This window comes from Dendrobates tinctorius, unplaced genomic scaffold (assembly GCF_039654945.1).
Source record: "Dendrobates tinctorius isolate UK_male_01 unplaced genomic scaffold, ASM3965494v1 ptg000075l, whole genome shotgun sequence".
NCBI classification, from domain to species: domain Eukaryota; kingdom Metazoa; phylum Chordata; class Amphibia; order Anura; family Dendrobatidae; genus Dendrobates; species Dendrobates tinctorius.
In genome coordinates, this window is record NW_027361743.1 from 9,483,035 (window position 1) to 9,500,038 (window position 17,004).

The window sequence follows — 17,004 nt, forward strand, 5'->3', positions numbered from 1 at the left end:
AGAACCGGGGCTTAGGTGCAGAGGCTTGGCAGTCAGGACAAGACTCACAATATACACGAATATCGTGATGCATGCCTGGCCAAACAAAACAGTGTAATATCCTTTCGGTGGTTTTCTGGACTCCCAGGTGACCTCCCATCACATGTCTGTGGGCCAGTTCCAGCACCTGCCGCCGGTAGGGTTTTGGCACGACTAATAGTTGCACCGTATCTTCCCCCTTTTTCTCTATCTGATAGAGTAAATCATTCTCCAGAACCATGTAAGGATATGCCAGCCTAGAGCCAGGTTCTACAGGTACCCCATTTATCACTTTTACATTTGTCCTAGCCTGAGAAAGGGTAGGATCCTTTATTTGCTCGCTTTGGAAGTCATCTTTCTGAACTTCTAAATCCGGCAAACGTGGAGGTGGACGGCTGTCGGCCTCCTCCTCTTCCCTGGTCTCCTCCGTATCACCAGCCATGACTGAAAACGGGAACTGCAGGTCATTTCCCGCAGACTCTTCCCCCGAGTCTTTCGGGGAGACCTCTTCCAGGGGTTCGGGACCCACACGCGCCCTGGGAGAAGAATCATGTACCCGATTACCCGAGGGCATCCACTGATTCTCCCACAATTGCCAGAAGTGGGGAAAATCCCGGCCCAGGATAACATCATGCAATAACGCCGGGACGAGTCCCACTTTATGTTGCACAGACCCATAGGAAGTAGTAATGCAGATGACCGTGGTGAGGTACGAACAGGTGTCTCCATGCACACACGTTACAGAAAATTTGTCTGATGGTCCAGTCGGGGCTGACACCAGACTGGCCTTCACCAGAGTCACCACACTTCCCGAGTCTAACAATGCCACCACATTTTTGCCATCAACAGTTAAATCACACAGGTGTTTTTCCACATCCTTTTGACCGACATTCACACTCACTACCCGTGCAACCATAGACATGCGGTTTTTAGAGTCTGTGACGTCGCACTGCATGGGTTCAGTAGTGACCGGACAGTTCGCAGCAATATGTCCCATCTCTTGGCAGCGGAAACACCTAACGGGCCCCTTGCTTAGACCATAGTTCGTTACTCTCGGCCTCGCAGTGCGGGCAGTCCCGTTTTCCTCCCCCACTGTCTTAGGGATTTTTCCATCTCCCCTACTCCCTGGAACAGTCTTACCGGTTCCACGTGGAGATGATGAAGAACGAGGTGGGGTAGCGTCGTCTCGGAGTCCTTCCGCCACGGAGTAACGTTCAACCAGATCCACCAGTTGATCTGCCGACGTAGGATTTCCATGGCTTACACACTTCCTCAGGGCTGGCGGTAGAGCTCTCAGGTACTTGTCCATGACGACTCTCTGGATTATCTCTGGCGCTGTCAACACCTCGGGTTGTAGCCACTTCTTCGTCACGTGGATCAGGTCGAACATCTGTGACCGCGGTGGTTTATCCGGCTGATAAGTCCATTGATGCACTCTCTGTGCACGGACAGCGGTCGTCACTCCCAGCCGGGCCAAGATCTCGGCTTTCAATTTGTCAAAGTCCTGCGCAGCTTCAGGTTCCAAGTCATAATACGCCTTTTGGGCCTCACCGGAAAGAAACGGGGCAATCAGGCCGGCCCATCGTGCCTTCGGCCATTTTTCTCGCACCGCCGTCCGTTCAAACGTGGTCAGGTATGCCTCGACGTCATCTTCGGTCGTCATCTTCTGCCAGTACCGACTCACGTGAATCACTCTCAACTCTGCTTCCTGGTTAACATCAGGTAAGCTTGCCAGGCGCTGCGCCACCTGCTGGAGAAGCGAACGATCGGTAGCTGTCATGTCCACCAACTCCTTCAGCTGGGCCATCATCACCCGATTAGCTTCTTGCTGGACGGCGGTGGACTGTACCAGCGCTTTCACCACGTCCTCCATGCTCATGCTTGCAACGTGATGCCCGCGTTCTCCATCACAATGTGATAAAACACTCCAGGATCGGCTTTGCTGGGGTCAAAGGTCACGTGAGTTCAGCATGAAACTCAGGCGCAGAGCTGGGATTCGGGTGAAACTGACCCTGGGTCAGGTTTATTAACGGTGAAAGCAATGCAAAAAAGGAAATAAAACATAAAACAAATCCTTGCCTGTCCGGCACTAACTAAACAATGGACAACCTATCTACCAACTGGCGGGCTTCTCCCGTCCAGCCAAACCACAGTTGCAGTGGGCACTGCTTCCACTCACGTGTGTCTCTCACACAGACAAGCTCTCTGTGTTCCCAGGCTGAGACACTCACACAACCACCTGGCATCCTTTTATATCCACCTCCCATTATTCATTAGCAAGCAGGTGCGATACTGACCAGACTAGGCCACATAGGAAAGGAATCTGGGCGAGATATACCTGCCCTCATCCACTATTCCCACATGATTCTCTCAGGCCTTGTATTGATTATCGTGCCCTCAACAAAATTACTATTAAATATCAGTATCCGTTACCCCTGATTTCGGATCTATTCTCCAGAGTTAAAGGTGCTTGCTGGGTTACCAAGCTTGACCTCAGGGTGGCGTATAACCTTATCCGCATTAAGCATGGGGATGAATGGAAGACGGCGTTTAATACTCTGGAGGGACATTTTGAGTACCTGGTGATGCCTTTTGGGCTCACTCATGCCCCTTCTGTCTTCCAGTGCTTCATGAACGACATTTTCCAAGACTTTGTGGATAAATTTTTGATTATCTATCTGGATGATATTTTGATCTTCTCTAAGGATTGGGATTCTCATGTGGAACATGTTTGGACTGTGTTCTGGATCTTGAGGGAGAATTCCCTGTATGTCAAAGGATCGAAATGCCTTTTTGGGGTACAGAGGATTTCTTTTTTGGGATTTATTTTGTCTCCGTCAACTATTGAAATGGACCCGGCCAAGGTACAGGCCATTTATGATTGGGTTCAGCCCACTTCTTTGAAGGCCCTCCAGAAGTTTTTGGGTTTTGCTAATTTTTATCGTAAATTTATAGCAAAATTTTCTAGTATTGCCCAGCCATTGACTGATCTGACTAAGAAGGGTGCTAATGTGTTGAATTGGTCTCCGGAGGCTGTTTCTTCCTTTCAGGAGCTGAAGCGAAGATTCACTTCTGCCCCGGTTTTGCGGCAACCTGATGTCTCACTTCCGTTCCAGGTAGAGGTGGACGCTTCTGAGATTGGTGCAGGAGCTGTTTTGTCCCAAAAGGATTCTGTAACATCTAAAATGAATCCTTGTGCTTTCTTTTCCCGAAAGTTCTCTCCATCCGAATGTAACTATGATGTGGGGAATCGGGAACTGTTAGCCATGAAATGGGCATTTGAGGAGTGGAGACATTGGTTGGAGGGAGCTAAACATCAAGTCGTGGTCCTCACTGACCACAAGAATTTGATTTACCTAGAGTCGGCCAAACGTTTGAACCCTAGACAGGCTAGGTGGGCCTTGTTTTTTACACGTTTTGATTTTGTGGTCTCTTTTCTTCCTGGCACTAAGAATGTCAAGGCTGACGCTCTCTCTAGGAGCTTCTTTGCTGATTCTCCTGTGGTGACCAAGCCTGCTACCATCTTAGGCGAAGGGGTAGTTCTTTCTGCCATCTCGCCCGATTTGAGACGTGCTCTGGAAGAGTTCCAGGAGGACAAACCTGAGCGTTGTCCCAGGGGAAAGTTGTATGTTCCTGACCAGTGGAAGAAGAGGGTGATGTCTGAAGTTCATTGCTCTGCATTGGCTGGTCATCCAGGTATTTTTGGTACTAGAGATCTGGTGAGTCGGTCTTTTTGGTGGCCCGCCTTGTCTCGTGATGTCAGGAATTTTGTGCAGTCCTGTGGGACTTGCTCCCGGTCTAAACCTTGTTCTCGCTCTAGTGGGTTGTTGATGCCTTTGCCGGTGCCCAGGAGGCCATGGACCCATATTTCAATGGATTTCATCTCTGATATGCCTGTCTCTCAGAGAATGACTGTTATTTGGGTGATTTGTGATAGGTTCTCTAAGATGGTTCATCTTGTACCACTCCCTAAGTTGCCATCTTCCTCTGAGTTGGTGCCCCTGTTTTTGCAACAGGTGGTTCGCTTGCACGGGATTCCTGAGAACATTGTATCTGACAGAGGAGTTCAGTTTGTGTCTAGATTTTGGAGGACTTTCTGTTCCAAGCTGGGTATTCAGTTGTCCTTCTCCTCTGCTTTTCACCCTCAGACCAATGGGCAGACGGAGAGAACAAACCAGACCTTGGAGTCGTATTTGAGATGTTTTATTTCCGCTGATCAGGATGATTGGGTTTCATTTTTGCTCTTGGCCGAATTTGCTTTAAATAATAGAGCTAGTTCTGCCACTTTGATGTCACCTTTTTTTTGTAACTTTGGGTTTCATCCTCGATTTTCTTCAGGGCAGGTGGAGCCTTCTGCCTGCCCAGGTGTTGACACTGTGGTGGAGAGAATGCACCAGATCTGGGACCAAGTGGTGGATAAGTTATCTCTCTCCCAGGAAAAGGCCCAGCGGTTTTCCAACCGACATAGGACCATTGGCCCCCAGTTTAAGGTTGGTGATATGGTTTGGTTATCATCAAAAAATATCGCTATGAAGGTGGCTTCTCCTAAGTTTAAGCCTAGATTTATTGGACCTTACAAGATTGTGGAGATTATTAATCCGGTCTCTTTTCGTTTGGCTCTTCCTGTCGCATTTAAAATCCATAATGTGTTTCATAAGTCCTTGTTGAAGAGGTTTGTTGAACCAGTAGTTCCTGGGGTGGCATCTCCGGACCCTGTATTGGTTGAAGGTAACATGGAATATGAGGTAGAGAAGATACTGGATTCCCGTCTGGCTAGACGGAGACTCCAGTATTTGGTTAAGTGGAAGGGTTATGGTCAGGAGGATAATTCCTGGGTCTCTGCCTCTGATGTTCATGCCAAAAGATTGGTGCGTGCCTTTCATCGGGCTCACCCTGATCGCCCTGGTGGCGTAGATGAGGGTTCGGTGACCCCTCCTCAAGGGGGAGGTACTGTTGTGAGTTCATTTTCCCCTTCACCATTGAGGTCTGATGATCTCCCTCTTCTGGTGAAGGAAGGTAGTGAGGCTGATTACCAAGCACCTGGGTATGATGATGATGACGGGAATTGCTGACTGGATATAAGGCAGCCGACGCCCTTCTGCCTTGCTGGTGATCTCTCTGAGGGATTCTAGGAGACCAGTCTGATTCCTGCTCCTCAAAAGCTAAGTTTTCTGCACTGCTTTTTGCATTTGTGTTTTGTTTTGTTTTGCCTTGTTTTTCTGAATTTCTGCCATTCCCTGCTGGGGTGAGTTGAATTCCTTTTTGCTCTGTCTTCAGAAAATACCTGAGTGCGGATATAGTCTTTTGAAGCCTAGCGTCTTCAGGGCCTTTTTCCCTATCAGCCTGTTGGCCCTTGTTTTGATAGGGTTTTTGGCGGATTGCCGACAGCAGCTTTCCTATCCTGTCCTATTTAGTTAGCTTGGGCCCCATCATTTGCTCAGCCTATCTTTCTATCTGTGTGAGTGTTTTTTCATCTTGCTTCACCGTCATTATATGTTGGGGGCTGCCTATTGCTTTGGGGTCTGCTCTGGGGAAGTTTAGATTTCCCTTTCTGTCTTTAGGCTTTGTAGTTCTCCGGCTGTGATCGAGGGGTCTAGGGCACCGTAGGAACCCCCCACGGCTACTGCTAGTTGTTGTTGATAGGTTCAGGGGCCTGCAATCCGATAGCTGCCAACTTCTCTGGTTTTCTGGACTTAGCTAGTATTTCTGTTTTTGCCTCCTACGTTGACTCATTCATAATACATTCCAAAGTTATGCCCTGTGGAAAAATTATGTAAATTTTCCCTTCAACCATCGCAGAACTTTTCTGTGGGCACTTGCTTTTTATCTTCTGACACTGGCCAATCAAAACATGGCCACGCCCACGGAGAAGTTCTATGGTACACGCCCAGGTGATTGAAGGGAAAATTTGCACCATTACTGCTGGGGGCATAACTTTTGAACAGAGGGGAACAGGAGAAAAAGAAAAACTGTTCCAGAATCAGCGGAGCAGCACTTCTTGCAGAAGGTACTTAAATATCCAGTATATGGCCCTCTTTAACTTTATTAAAGGGTTTTCTGATGATGGACTAGGGGAATCTAAGCTTTCATACAGAATCATAAAGTGAAAAAAAACATTTCTGGCCCTTTCTTAGCTGAACTTACACCGAAGCGGGACAGCTATTTTCAGTAATCAGTAAAGTACTGTCTGTACGATTAATCATCAGCAACAGAGACTGCAAAGAAAAAAGCTTTTGGTCGTCCTAAGTATTCTCTAGCTAGCCGCAATCATTTCTTATTATTTCTGCCATTTAAGTTTTGTTTGTTGTAATTACTGTTGTGCAAACCTAATTTCACACCACATACGGGCTTTGGATGATTGCTGTTCACAAAAACTCCTATTTTGAGAGGGAATTCACTTTACAAGAACACTTCATATCGTGCACGCTACAACATAAGCTTACGTGTCTGTACTTAAGAAGAAAATGACATCTTGAACATGCGCTCATGTTTATCTCCTTCTCCAGCATTTAAATCTTCGTCGTCAAGACAACCTTCTTCCAGAAAAGTCCCCGCAAAGAATTATTCCGAGGTAGGTTGGACCCCACTCCCGAAGATTGAATCTTTACAAACAAATAAGTTGGATGTAATTTTGCACAAGTAACTTTGGAAAACTTTTTGTATGGTAGTCAGCGGTACATTTCCTGCTGCGTGCTCTCTGTAGAGCAGTGCGCGTCACATAGAGAACCGTCGGCTTTGTGCATAAGGACTATGTCCTGCTGCACAATTTTTCATCAGGTGCTCAATATTCACCCTTAGGCTTCATTCAGACATCCATATTTTTCACGTAAGTGAAAGACACAGACCTATTTCCATAATTAATTTGGATCAATGGTTGACCAGCGTGCCCGTTTTTTACAATCAATAATTTTTCACCCCATGCTTAAAAAATAAAAAAATTGCAAAGCTTCTCCTACCCGATGCAATATTAAAAATGGATAGCACACGGAATGATTTTCATAGACTTGTAAGGTAAATTTTTGTTTTCTACTCAGCTCAAAAGCGGACATGTCTCGTTTTTTTTTTTAGACAGTAATGGGTACTTGTTCTACATGTGAAAAACCCAGAACACGTGAAAAATGAGGCCTTAAAAGAAATAAATTTGGAGACAAATGGATCTGTGTTTTAGCTTTTAGCTCCCTCTCTTATCCTTTGGTTGCATTTGAACACAAGTTACACAGACGGAGTCAGAGTTACCTTCAATCCTTGTTATTGCAGCAGGTTGTTCACATCCTAAAAGGGGTTTTCCGTGTTTGGAATGAAAGTCTAGAGTCGCCTTACGCGACTGTAGACTTCTGAATCCTGACAGCGTGCACAGTGGTTCCTGATGAAGCACACTGGGTGAAACATGCGTCTTCACTTTTGTCTGATTCTTAACCTTTCTGCATTCCTTGTGTTGTACTTTATATATGGTTTTATCTATTTTTCATTAGAGTTGTTTACTTTTGCATTTATATATGGTCTTCGTCATGCTTCTCATTTTAGAATCTTCTTGCTGTCAGGATTTTCTCATCTTGTCGGTGTAAACGAGCATTCAGTTCACGATTTGCACTTACATTCCGACTAGATGTGCTCAACCTTTCTCCGCACACTTGTATTGAGGGAGGATGAGCATGTCTAGTTGGCACATTACTGCAAGTATGCAAATCATGTGATCGCCCATTTATACCAGCAATACCAGAGAATCCTGACTGCATGCGCACCATTCGCTGTCAAGATTCAGGAGTCTTCAGTCACACTGAGTATGTGCAGACTTTCATCCCACGCCTGAACAACATCCTTTAAAAAGAACTTATTGTTTATGGGAAAAACAAAGTAGATGAGAGCCCCAACTTCAGCCTGTCTTTCTTATAGCGCCATATGAAGCCTTCCGAAAATTAACAGACAAGAAGGTATCAGGATGCAGAAAGCCATTGAATTTGTAGATATCTTTCTGTATTGCGATGTCTTTGGTACTTTAAGAAAGGCTACATCTGTATTATCGCTAAATTATAATTACAAAGTTTTTAGTTTTCCTATAATTTTTCACTCTTTGTTTCATTGCAGCCATTTGGAAAATTCATAAAAGTTAATTTTTTTTTCTCATTAATGTACACTCTGCACCCCATCTTGTCTGAAAAAAACACAAATGTAGAAATTTTTGCAAATTTATTAAAAAACAAAAACTGAATGGTTATAAGTATTCAGATCCTTCGCTCAGTATTGAGTAGAAGCACCCATTTGAGCTAGTACAGTCATGGCCAAAAGTTTTGAGAATGACACAAATATTAATTTTTACAAAGTCTACTGCTTCATTTTTTCTAATGGCAATTTGCATATACTCCAGAATGTTATAAAGAGTGATCAGCTTAACAGCAATTACTTGCAAAGTCAATATTTGCCTAGAAAATGAACTTTATCCCCCAAAACACATTTCAACATCATTGCAGCCCTGCCTTAAAAGGACCAGCTAACATCGTTTCAGTGATTGCTCCATTAACACAGGTGTGGGTGTTGATGAGGACAGGGCTGGAGATCAATCTGTAATGATTAAGTAAGAATGACACCACTGGACACTTTAAAAGGAGGCTGGTGCTTGGCATCATTGTTTCTCTTCTGTTAACCATGGTTATTTCTAAAGAAACACGTGCAGTCATCATTGCACTGCACAAAAATGGCCTTACAGGGAAGAGTATCGCAGCTAGAAAGATTGCACCTCAGTCAACAATCTATCGCATCATCAAGAACTTCAAGTAGAGAGGTTCCCTTGTTGCCAAAAAGGCTCCAGGGCGCCCAAGAAAGACCAGCAAGCGCCAGGACCGTCTCTTAAAAGTGTTTCAGTTGCGGGATCGGGCTACCAGCAGTGCAGAGCTTGTTCAGGAATGGCAGCAGGCAGGTGAGTGCATCTGCACGCACTGTGAGGCGGAGACTCTTGGAGCAAGGCCTGGTCTCAAGGAGGGCAGCAAAGAAGCCACTTCTCTCCAGGAAAAACATCATGGACAGACTGATATTCTGCAAGAGGTACAGGGAGTGGACTGCTGAGGACTGGGGTAAAGTCATTTTCTCTTAATAATCCCCTTTTCGATTGTTTGGGACATCTGGAAAACGGCTTATTCGGAGAAGACCAGGTGAGCGCTACCACCAGTCTTGTCTCATGCCAACTGTCAAGCATCCTGAAACCATTCGTGTGGGGTGGCTTCTCAGCCAAGGGAATGGGCTCTCACTCAGTCTTGCCTAAAAACACAGCCATGAATAAAGAATGGTACCAGAATGTCCTCCAAGAGCAACTTCTCCCAACCGTCCAAGAGCAGTTTGGCGATCAACAATGCCTTTTTCAACATGATGGAGCACCTTGCCATAAAGTAAAGGTGATAACTAAATGGCTCAGGGAACAAAACATAGAGATTTTGGGACCATGGCATGGAAACTCCCCAGATCTTAATCCCATTGAGAACTTGTGGTCAATCATCAAGAGATGGGTGGACAAACAAAAACCTTCAAATTCAGACAAAATAAAAGCATTGATTTTGCAAGAATGGACTGCTATCAGTCAGGATTTGATCCAGAAGTTGATTGAGAGCATGCAAGGGAGAATTGCTGAGGTCCTGAAGAAGAAGGGTCAACACTGCAAATATTGACTTGCTGCATTAACTCATTCTAACTGTCAATATAACCTTTTGCTACTCATAATATGATTGCAATTATATTTCTGTATGTGATAATAACATCTGACAAACACATAAAAACCAGAGGCCAGCAGATCATGTGAAAATATAATATTTGTGTCATTCTCAAAACTTTTGGCCATGACTGTACAGCCATGAGTCTTCTTGGGAATGCTGCAACAAGTTTTTCACACCTGGATTTGGGGATCCTCTGCCATTTTTCATTGCAGATCCTCTCCAGTTCCGTCAGGTTGGATGGTGAATGTTGGTGGACAGCCATTTTCAGGTCTCTCCAGAGATGCTCAAATGAGTTTAGGTCAGGGCTCTGGCTGGGACAGTCAAGAATGGTCACAGAGTTGTTCTGAAGCCATTCCTTTGCTATTTTAGCTGTGTGCTTAGGGTCATTGTCTTGTTGGAAGGTGAACCTTCGGCCAAGTCTGAGGTCCAGAGCGCTCTGGAAGAGGTTTTCATCCAGGATATCTCTGTACTTGGCCGCATTCATGTTTCCTTCAATTGCAGCCATTCGTCCTGTCCCTGCACTTGAAAAACACCCCCATAGCATGATGCTGCCACCACCATGTTTCACTGTTGGGATTGTATTGGGCAGGTGATGAGCAGTGCCTGGTTTACTCCACACATACCGCCTAGAATTATCACCAAAAAGTTCTATCTTCATCTCATCAGACCACAGAATCTTATTTCTCATAGTCTGGGAGTCTTTCATGTGTTTTATTTAGCAAACTCTATGCAGGCTTTCATATGTTTGGCACTGAGGAGAGGCTTCTGTCGGGCCACTCTGCCATAAAGGCCCCACTGGTGGATGGCTGCAGCGATAGTTGACTTTGTGGAACTTTCTCCCATCTCCCTACTGCATCTGTGGAGCTCAGCCACAGTGATCTTGGGGTTCTTCTTTACCTCTCCCACCAAGGCTCTTCTACGATTGCTCAGTTTGGCTGGATGGCCAGGTCTAGGAAGACTTCCGGTGGTCCCAAACTTCTTCTATTTAGGGATTATGGAGGCCACTGTGCCCTTATGAACTTTGAGTACTGCAGAAATTCCTTTGTAACCTTGGCCAGATCTGTGCATTGCCACAATTCTGTCTCTGAGCTCCTTGGCCAGGTCCTTTGACCTCATGATTCTCATTTGGTCTGACATGCACTGTGAGCTGTGAGGTCTTATATAGACAGGTGTGTGCCTTTACAAATCAAGTCCAATCAGTTTAATTAAACACAGCTGTACTCCAATGGAGGAATAGAACCATCTCAAGGTGGATCACAAGGAAATGGACAGCATGTGGGTTAAATATGTGTGTCTCAGCAAAGGGTTTGAATATTTATGACCATGTGATATTAAAGTTTTTCTTTTTTAATAAATTTGCAAAAATTTCTACATTTCTGATTTTTTCAGTCAAGAATGGGTGCAGAGTGTACATTAATGAGAAAAAAAATGAATTTTTTTTGCATTTACGAAATGGCTGCAATGAAACAAAGAGTGAAAAAATTAAAGGGGTCTGAATACTTTCCATACCCACTGTATACATCTTTATAGTGGTCAGAGCGCCTTCCTTTTTTTTTTTTTCTTTCTTTTTCCAGCATTTTTTTTTAAAGAAAAGTACTCAACATGCTAGTTATTATTTGCAATAACAGTTCCCTTTCCATCTGTTCAGGAGATAGAGGATGATGACTCCGATCTTGAGGTTTCTTTCACCCCGGCTTCACAAGTGAACAAGAGGTAAGCTGCGTATTGTATTGTGTGCGTGGCACCAAATGTATTACATGTGGGTTTTTTTGCTTTTTTTTCCTTCATCAAAAGTGTTGATAAGATACCAGGGTCAGTGCAGGCCTCATCAGCGTATTGCACTGTGTTGTCGTGTTGAAAGAAATGGGCTACAAATATGATAAGTAAGTGCAGAAGGCAAATTTTCAAGGGCAGACCCACCAAATTGGGGGATGAACAACGGTGTGACTGCATGAGGTGAGTCTCAAATTATCGTCTGGGAGACTTAGTGGAGTGAAGCTGCTGTGGGACTGTCCATGGGCTTGTGAGTAACCAGGGGAAGAGTCCTGAGGAGATGATTTGCATATTCCCAGTGCCTTCTGGGATAAGTGAAGAGTCTCCGCGAGCTCAACAATCACTGGATTTTGGCCGTTGCAGCTGACAAGAGAAATTTGGTAAACCACGCGCCGATATTTTGGCTCATTTTTCATTGCTTTGAAATCTCTTTGAGAATCTCAATATGGAAGAGGCCAGGAGCCATTTGGTGAGCTGCATTTCTTGCTACATGTTCACAGACTTACCAGTGGAAAAGCCAAACTTCACATGCCACAAATGCAAGTTTATGTCCCTGTTGGAGGAAAAGTTGCAAAATCTCGAAGAGAGGTTAGCTACATTGAAGATCATTAAGGAAGGTGAAGAGTTCTTAGACAGAGCAGAATTATCTCTTCATGTTACAAAAAGAGAAGAAATTCGAAGTGCACCTGAAGAAACAGAGGAATGGAAACATGTGACCCAGAGAAGCAGGAGGAACGGGAGGCAGTCAGCACCCATACTGCTCAGGAACCAGTACCAGGCTCTCACGCAGGAGAACGATGAAGAAATACATAAGGTAAGACTTTGCCCACAAACAGCAACCTTGTACGCCCTCAGAGTCCTCCTGGATGGAGAAAGAAAAATGTTGTGAAGAAGAAACGGAGAGTGGTCATGGGGCATTCCCTGTTGAGAGGAACAGAGGCTGCTATCTGCAGACCAGATATAACCTCAAGAGAAATGTGCTGTCTTCCAGGTGCAAAAATTAATAATGTGTCTGACAGGACTCTTCAGACCTACAGATGACTACCCATTCCTGCTAATACATGTGGGGACAAATGACACAACAAGAAACGACCTGGAAACCATCTACAGTGACTGAAAACTTAGGTAAGAAAGTGAAAGAACTGGGAGCGCAGGTGGTCTTCTCTTCCATCCTCCCAGTGGATGGCCAAGGAACAAGGAGGTGGAATAAGATTCTGCAGATGAACAACTGGCTACGTCGATGGTTCCGTCAACAACAATTTGAATTTCTGGATCACGGAGTGAATTACCTATACGATGGACTACTTGCTAGAGATGGGGTGCACCTTACGAAGACTGGAAAACATGTATTTGGAAGTCGCCTTGCTACACTCATCAGGAGAGCTTTAAACTAGAACAATGTGGGAAGGTTAGCAAAAGGCCAGAAAAAGTCATACACCTGACAAATGCTATTGAGAACTCTGGTATTAGAAGTGGAAAGGAAAAACAAAGACAAAAGAATCTAAATAATAAAAATATTGGAGAAAGAGAAACCAATCACAAACTAAAATGTTTCTATACTAATGCACAAAGCATGGGCAACAAACAAGGAGAATTAGAACTACTAACACAGGAAAAGAAATATGATGTCATTGGAATCACTGAAACTTGGTGGGACAATACATATGATTGGAATACAAGGCTAGAAGGATACAACTTATTTGCAAGAAACAAACTTGATAAACGAGGAGGTGGTGTCGCATTGTATGTTAGAAACGCGTATATCTGCACATAGATCCAAGCTTCAGAGACTGGGAGTTCTGTGGAAACTGTTTGGGTAAGAATACAAGGACAGAACAATGGAAAGGACACCATTGTAGGCATTTACTACAGGCCGCCTGTGCAAGCTGGAGATATGGATGAACTCTTTATGTATCAAATGGCCAAGTTCTCCAAAAAATAGGACATGGTTGTCATGGGAGATTTCAACTATCCTGACATTTGTGGGGAATCTCTCTCAGGCAAAACTAACAGGTCAAGGAAATTCATATCCTCTTGCTGACAACTTTATCTTCCAAAAGGTAGGGGAGAAGACAAGGGGAACTGCTGCCTTGGATCTAATCCTTATAAACAGGGAGGAAATGGTTGAGGAGGTAAAAGTGGCTGGGACCCTAGGAGGTAGCGACCATGCTATTTTAGAATTTTGTATAACTAGAGGAAGAAGAGCTGTGAAGAATCAGACGTCAAGGTTAGATTTCAGAAAGGCAGATTTTAAGGGATTCAGAAAGAGAATTGGAGGGATCCAATGGCTGGATATCTTTAAGGACAAAAATGTCCAAGAAGGATGGGAAATCTTGAAAAATGAAATCCTCAAAGCACAATCGTTAACAATTCCGAAAAGAGGGAAGAATTGGAAGCATTTAAGGAAACCAGGATAGATGAACACAGAACTTAAGCACATGCTAAAAAGGAAGAAATAAATGTTTATAAAATGGAAAGAGGGAGGCATATCTAAAGAAGAATATAATGCTGTCTGCAGAACCTGCAGGGTACAAATCAGATTAGCTAAAGCTGACAATGAATTGAGGCTTGCAAGAGACGTCAAAAGCAATAGTAAAGGATTTTGGGGATATGTCAAAAGTAAAAGAAAAGTCAAAGATGCTATAGGGTTTTTTACAGGATGAAAATGATGAAATGGTAAGACGAGATGTTGAGAAGGCCGAACTTTTAAATTCCTATTTTGCATCTGTTTTCTCTCAGAAAGGAAATGAAACATCAACTATTCTTCACTGTCCTGTTAAGGGAATAGAAGAATCCAGGATATCTATAAACAGAAATATAGTGAGGAAACACTTAGCTAACCCAAATGAATTCAAGTCTCCAGGTCCAGATGAATTACACCCCAGAGTACTGAAGGAGATAGCAGAAGAAATTTTTGAACCGCTCTCCATAATCTTTGAAAATTCGTGGAGAACAGGAGAAGTCCCTGAAGACTGGAGAAGAGCAAATGTTGTTCCTATCTTCAAAAAGGGGAAGAAGGTGGACCCAGGCAACTATAGGCCGGTGAGTCTGACTTCTATACCAGGAAAGATCTTTGAACAAATTATTAAACAACATGTATGTCAGTACCTGGATAAGAATGAAGTGATTAAACAGAGTCAGCATGGGTTTGTAACTAATAAGTCATGTCAAACTAACTTAATTTCCTTCTATGACGGAATCACTGATTGGGTGGATCAGGGAAATGCTGTAGATATAGTATATCTTGACTTCAGCAAAGCATTTGACAAAGTATCTCACACAATCCTTATTGAAAAAATGACTAAGTATGGAATGGACAAGGCAACTGTTAGGTGGATTCATAACTAACTTAATGATCGGACCCAAAGAGTGGTCGTAAATGGCTGCACATCCAGTTGGAAGAATGTCTCAAGTGGGGTACCACAGGGCTCTGTCCTGGGCACTGTATTGTTCAACATCTTTATCAATGATTTAGTTGAAGGAATTGAGGGTAAACTGATTAAATTTGCTGATGACACAAAGCTAGGAGGGATAGCTAATACTAGAGAAGAGAGAGAGAGGATTCAAAAAGATATAAATAAACTGGAGAAGTGGGCAGCAACTAACAGAATGGTTTTTAACAGGGAAAAATGCAAAGTACTACATCTGGGCAATAAAAATGAAAAAAGCATATACAGAATGGAAGGAATAGGGCTAAGCAACAGCACATGTGAAAAAGACTTGGGTTTACTAATAGATCACAGACTGAATATGAGTCAGCAGTGTGATGCAGCAGAAAAAAAGGCAAATGCAGTTCTAGGATGTATTAACAGAAGCATACAGTCTATATCACGTGAAGTCATTATTTCCCTCTACTCTTTGGTCAGACCTCATCTGGAATAATGTGTCCAGTTTTGGGCGCCACATTTTAAGAAAGACATCAACAAACTGGAGCAAGTTCAGAAAAGAGCGACCAGAATGGTGACCGGTCTGCAAACCCTGTGGGTTGAAACTGAATGGTAGGAGACACAGATTAGACATTAGAGAAAACTTTTTGACAGAGTGATCAATGAGTGGAACAGGCTGCCACTAGAGGTGGTGAGTTCTCCTTCAATAGAAGTCTTCAAACAGAGGCTGGACAGATATCTGTCTGGGATGATTTAGCGAATCCTGCTTTGAGCAGGGGGTTGGACCAGATGGCCCAGGAGGTCCCTTCCAACTCTACGATTCTATGAGTAGACCAGATCCCCCGAAGAAGGTGCTACACACATGGCCTGAGGTTGTCACAGGGTAGAGGAGTAGTTGAGTAGTAAGAGACATTGCTTGCTTGGGAGGCAAAGAAACCGAGAAGATGGGGGAATGACAGTCTGTACAGGACTACCACAACTTGGGAGCCAGTGCCGAGGGGGTGACATCAAATAGCGAAACATTGTAAAGTGACCTACAATAAATTGCAGAATAAACATAACTTATGTGAAGCTTCTGTGACTGTTGTGCTATTGATGCAAGTTAAAGTACAGGAGCCCTAATGGCGAACTCTTTCTTGTGAAGGAATAGGACTGGGACTGCACTGACCACTCGATAGTCCAGGACTGGTCTCCCACTGTGCGGTGCGTTGGACAACGTGCAGGCCATATGTTTGCAGCCCCTGGCAGTCAGACAGTTCGTGAAATGGGAAGATACTGTTGTAATGAAGCAGCAACAAGGGCGCATAGATCAAAAGTATATAGTGTCTGCTACATAAAACACCTGGATTGGATAGGGCAGACCTTGGTGGACTCTTACCTCCCAGGTCGATGAAAGCTGGTAGACTTGTTAACATATTTCATAGTCCTCCGCCCCATAGAGGAAGACCACTCAGCTCTTTGCTCTGTAACCATTAAGCATGCCGTTGTAACAAAAAAGTTTTGAAAAAGTTCTGCGTCACTCGCCTTACAGGCTGCCCTTTGTTCTAACCGTGATGCATGTTCCCCCATGTGCACAATTTATGGCAAATCCCCAGTATTCTAGACGTTTCACGACTACCCAAACTTAATTAGTATAGATCCTTCAGTAAATAATTAAAAGCAATTATTAGTCTTACGTAACAACAGGAGTGCTCGCTCCAAGCTCCCAGACCTCCTAGGTAACCAATTATTTGGAGTGTCGGTACGGCACAACGTAATCCTTACCTACACAAAGCATAGGCTTAGAAGACAGATATGGGGGGTATTTTGGGTAAAGTGTTCCTATAATTTAATACCTTTTTTTTTTTTGCGTGATACAGAAGTGTAGCCTTCATTTTCATTTTTATTTCAAAACTCAATAGTAAACATGGAAACAAACAATTTTGCAATATATTTTATCAGGCAAATCTGCTTCTTTCTCCTTCTGGTCAGTTCATGGATAAAAATCTGTGTTCCTGAAGAAATATTCACATTACGGAGATATGAGATGATAATTGGTGCTTTTAAAATTCTATGGAGGGAAAAGCTAAAGGCAGATACAGACATTCTGCTCAAAGTTCTGCTGAAACAACAGTTACAATTCTCCA

General features: G+C 43.8%; 1 protein-coding gene across 3 annotated transcripts in view; it reads left to right on the top strand.

The window, feature by feature from the left end:
• The window catches only part of MRE11 (MRE11 homolog, double strand break repair nuclease), a 296,568-nt gene that overhangs the window by 226,136 nt on the left and 53,428 nt on the right, over positions 1–17,004 (top strand). For 2 of the 3 annotated variants that reach the window (XM_073582975.1, XM_073582977.1), the window contains exons 17-18: positions 6,525–6,589; positions 11,368–11,432. The exons of the other annotated variant lie outside the window; for it this stretch is intronic. In XM_073582975.1, the coding sequence (XP_073439076.1) occupies positions 6,525–6,589; positions 11,368–11,432 (130 nt within the window). The remainder of the gene's footprint in view (positions 1–6,524; positions 6,590–11,367; positions 11,433–17,004) is intronic. 3 annotated transcript variants of the gene reach the window in all.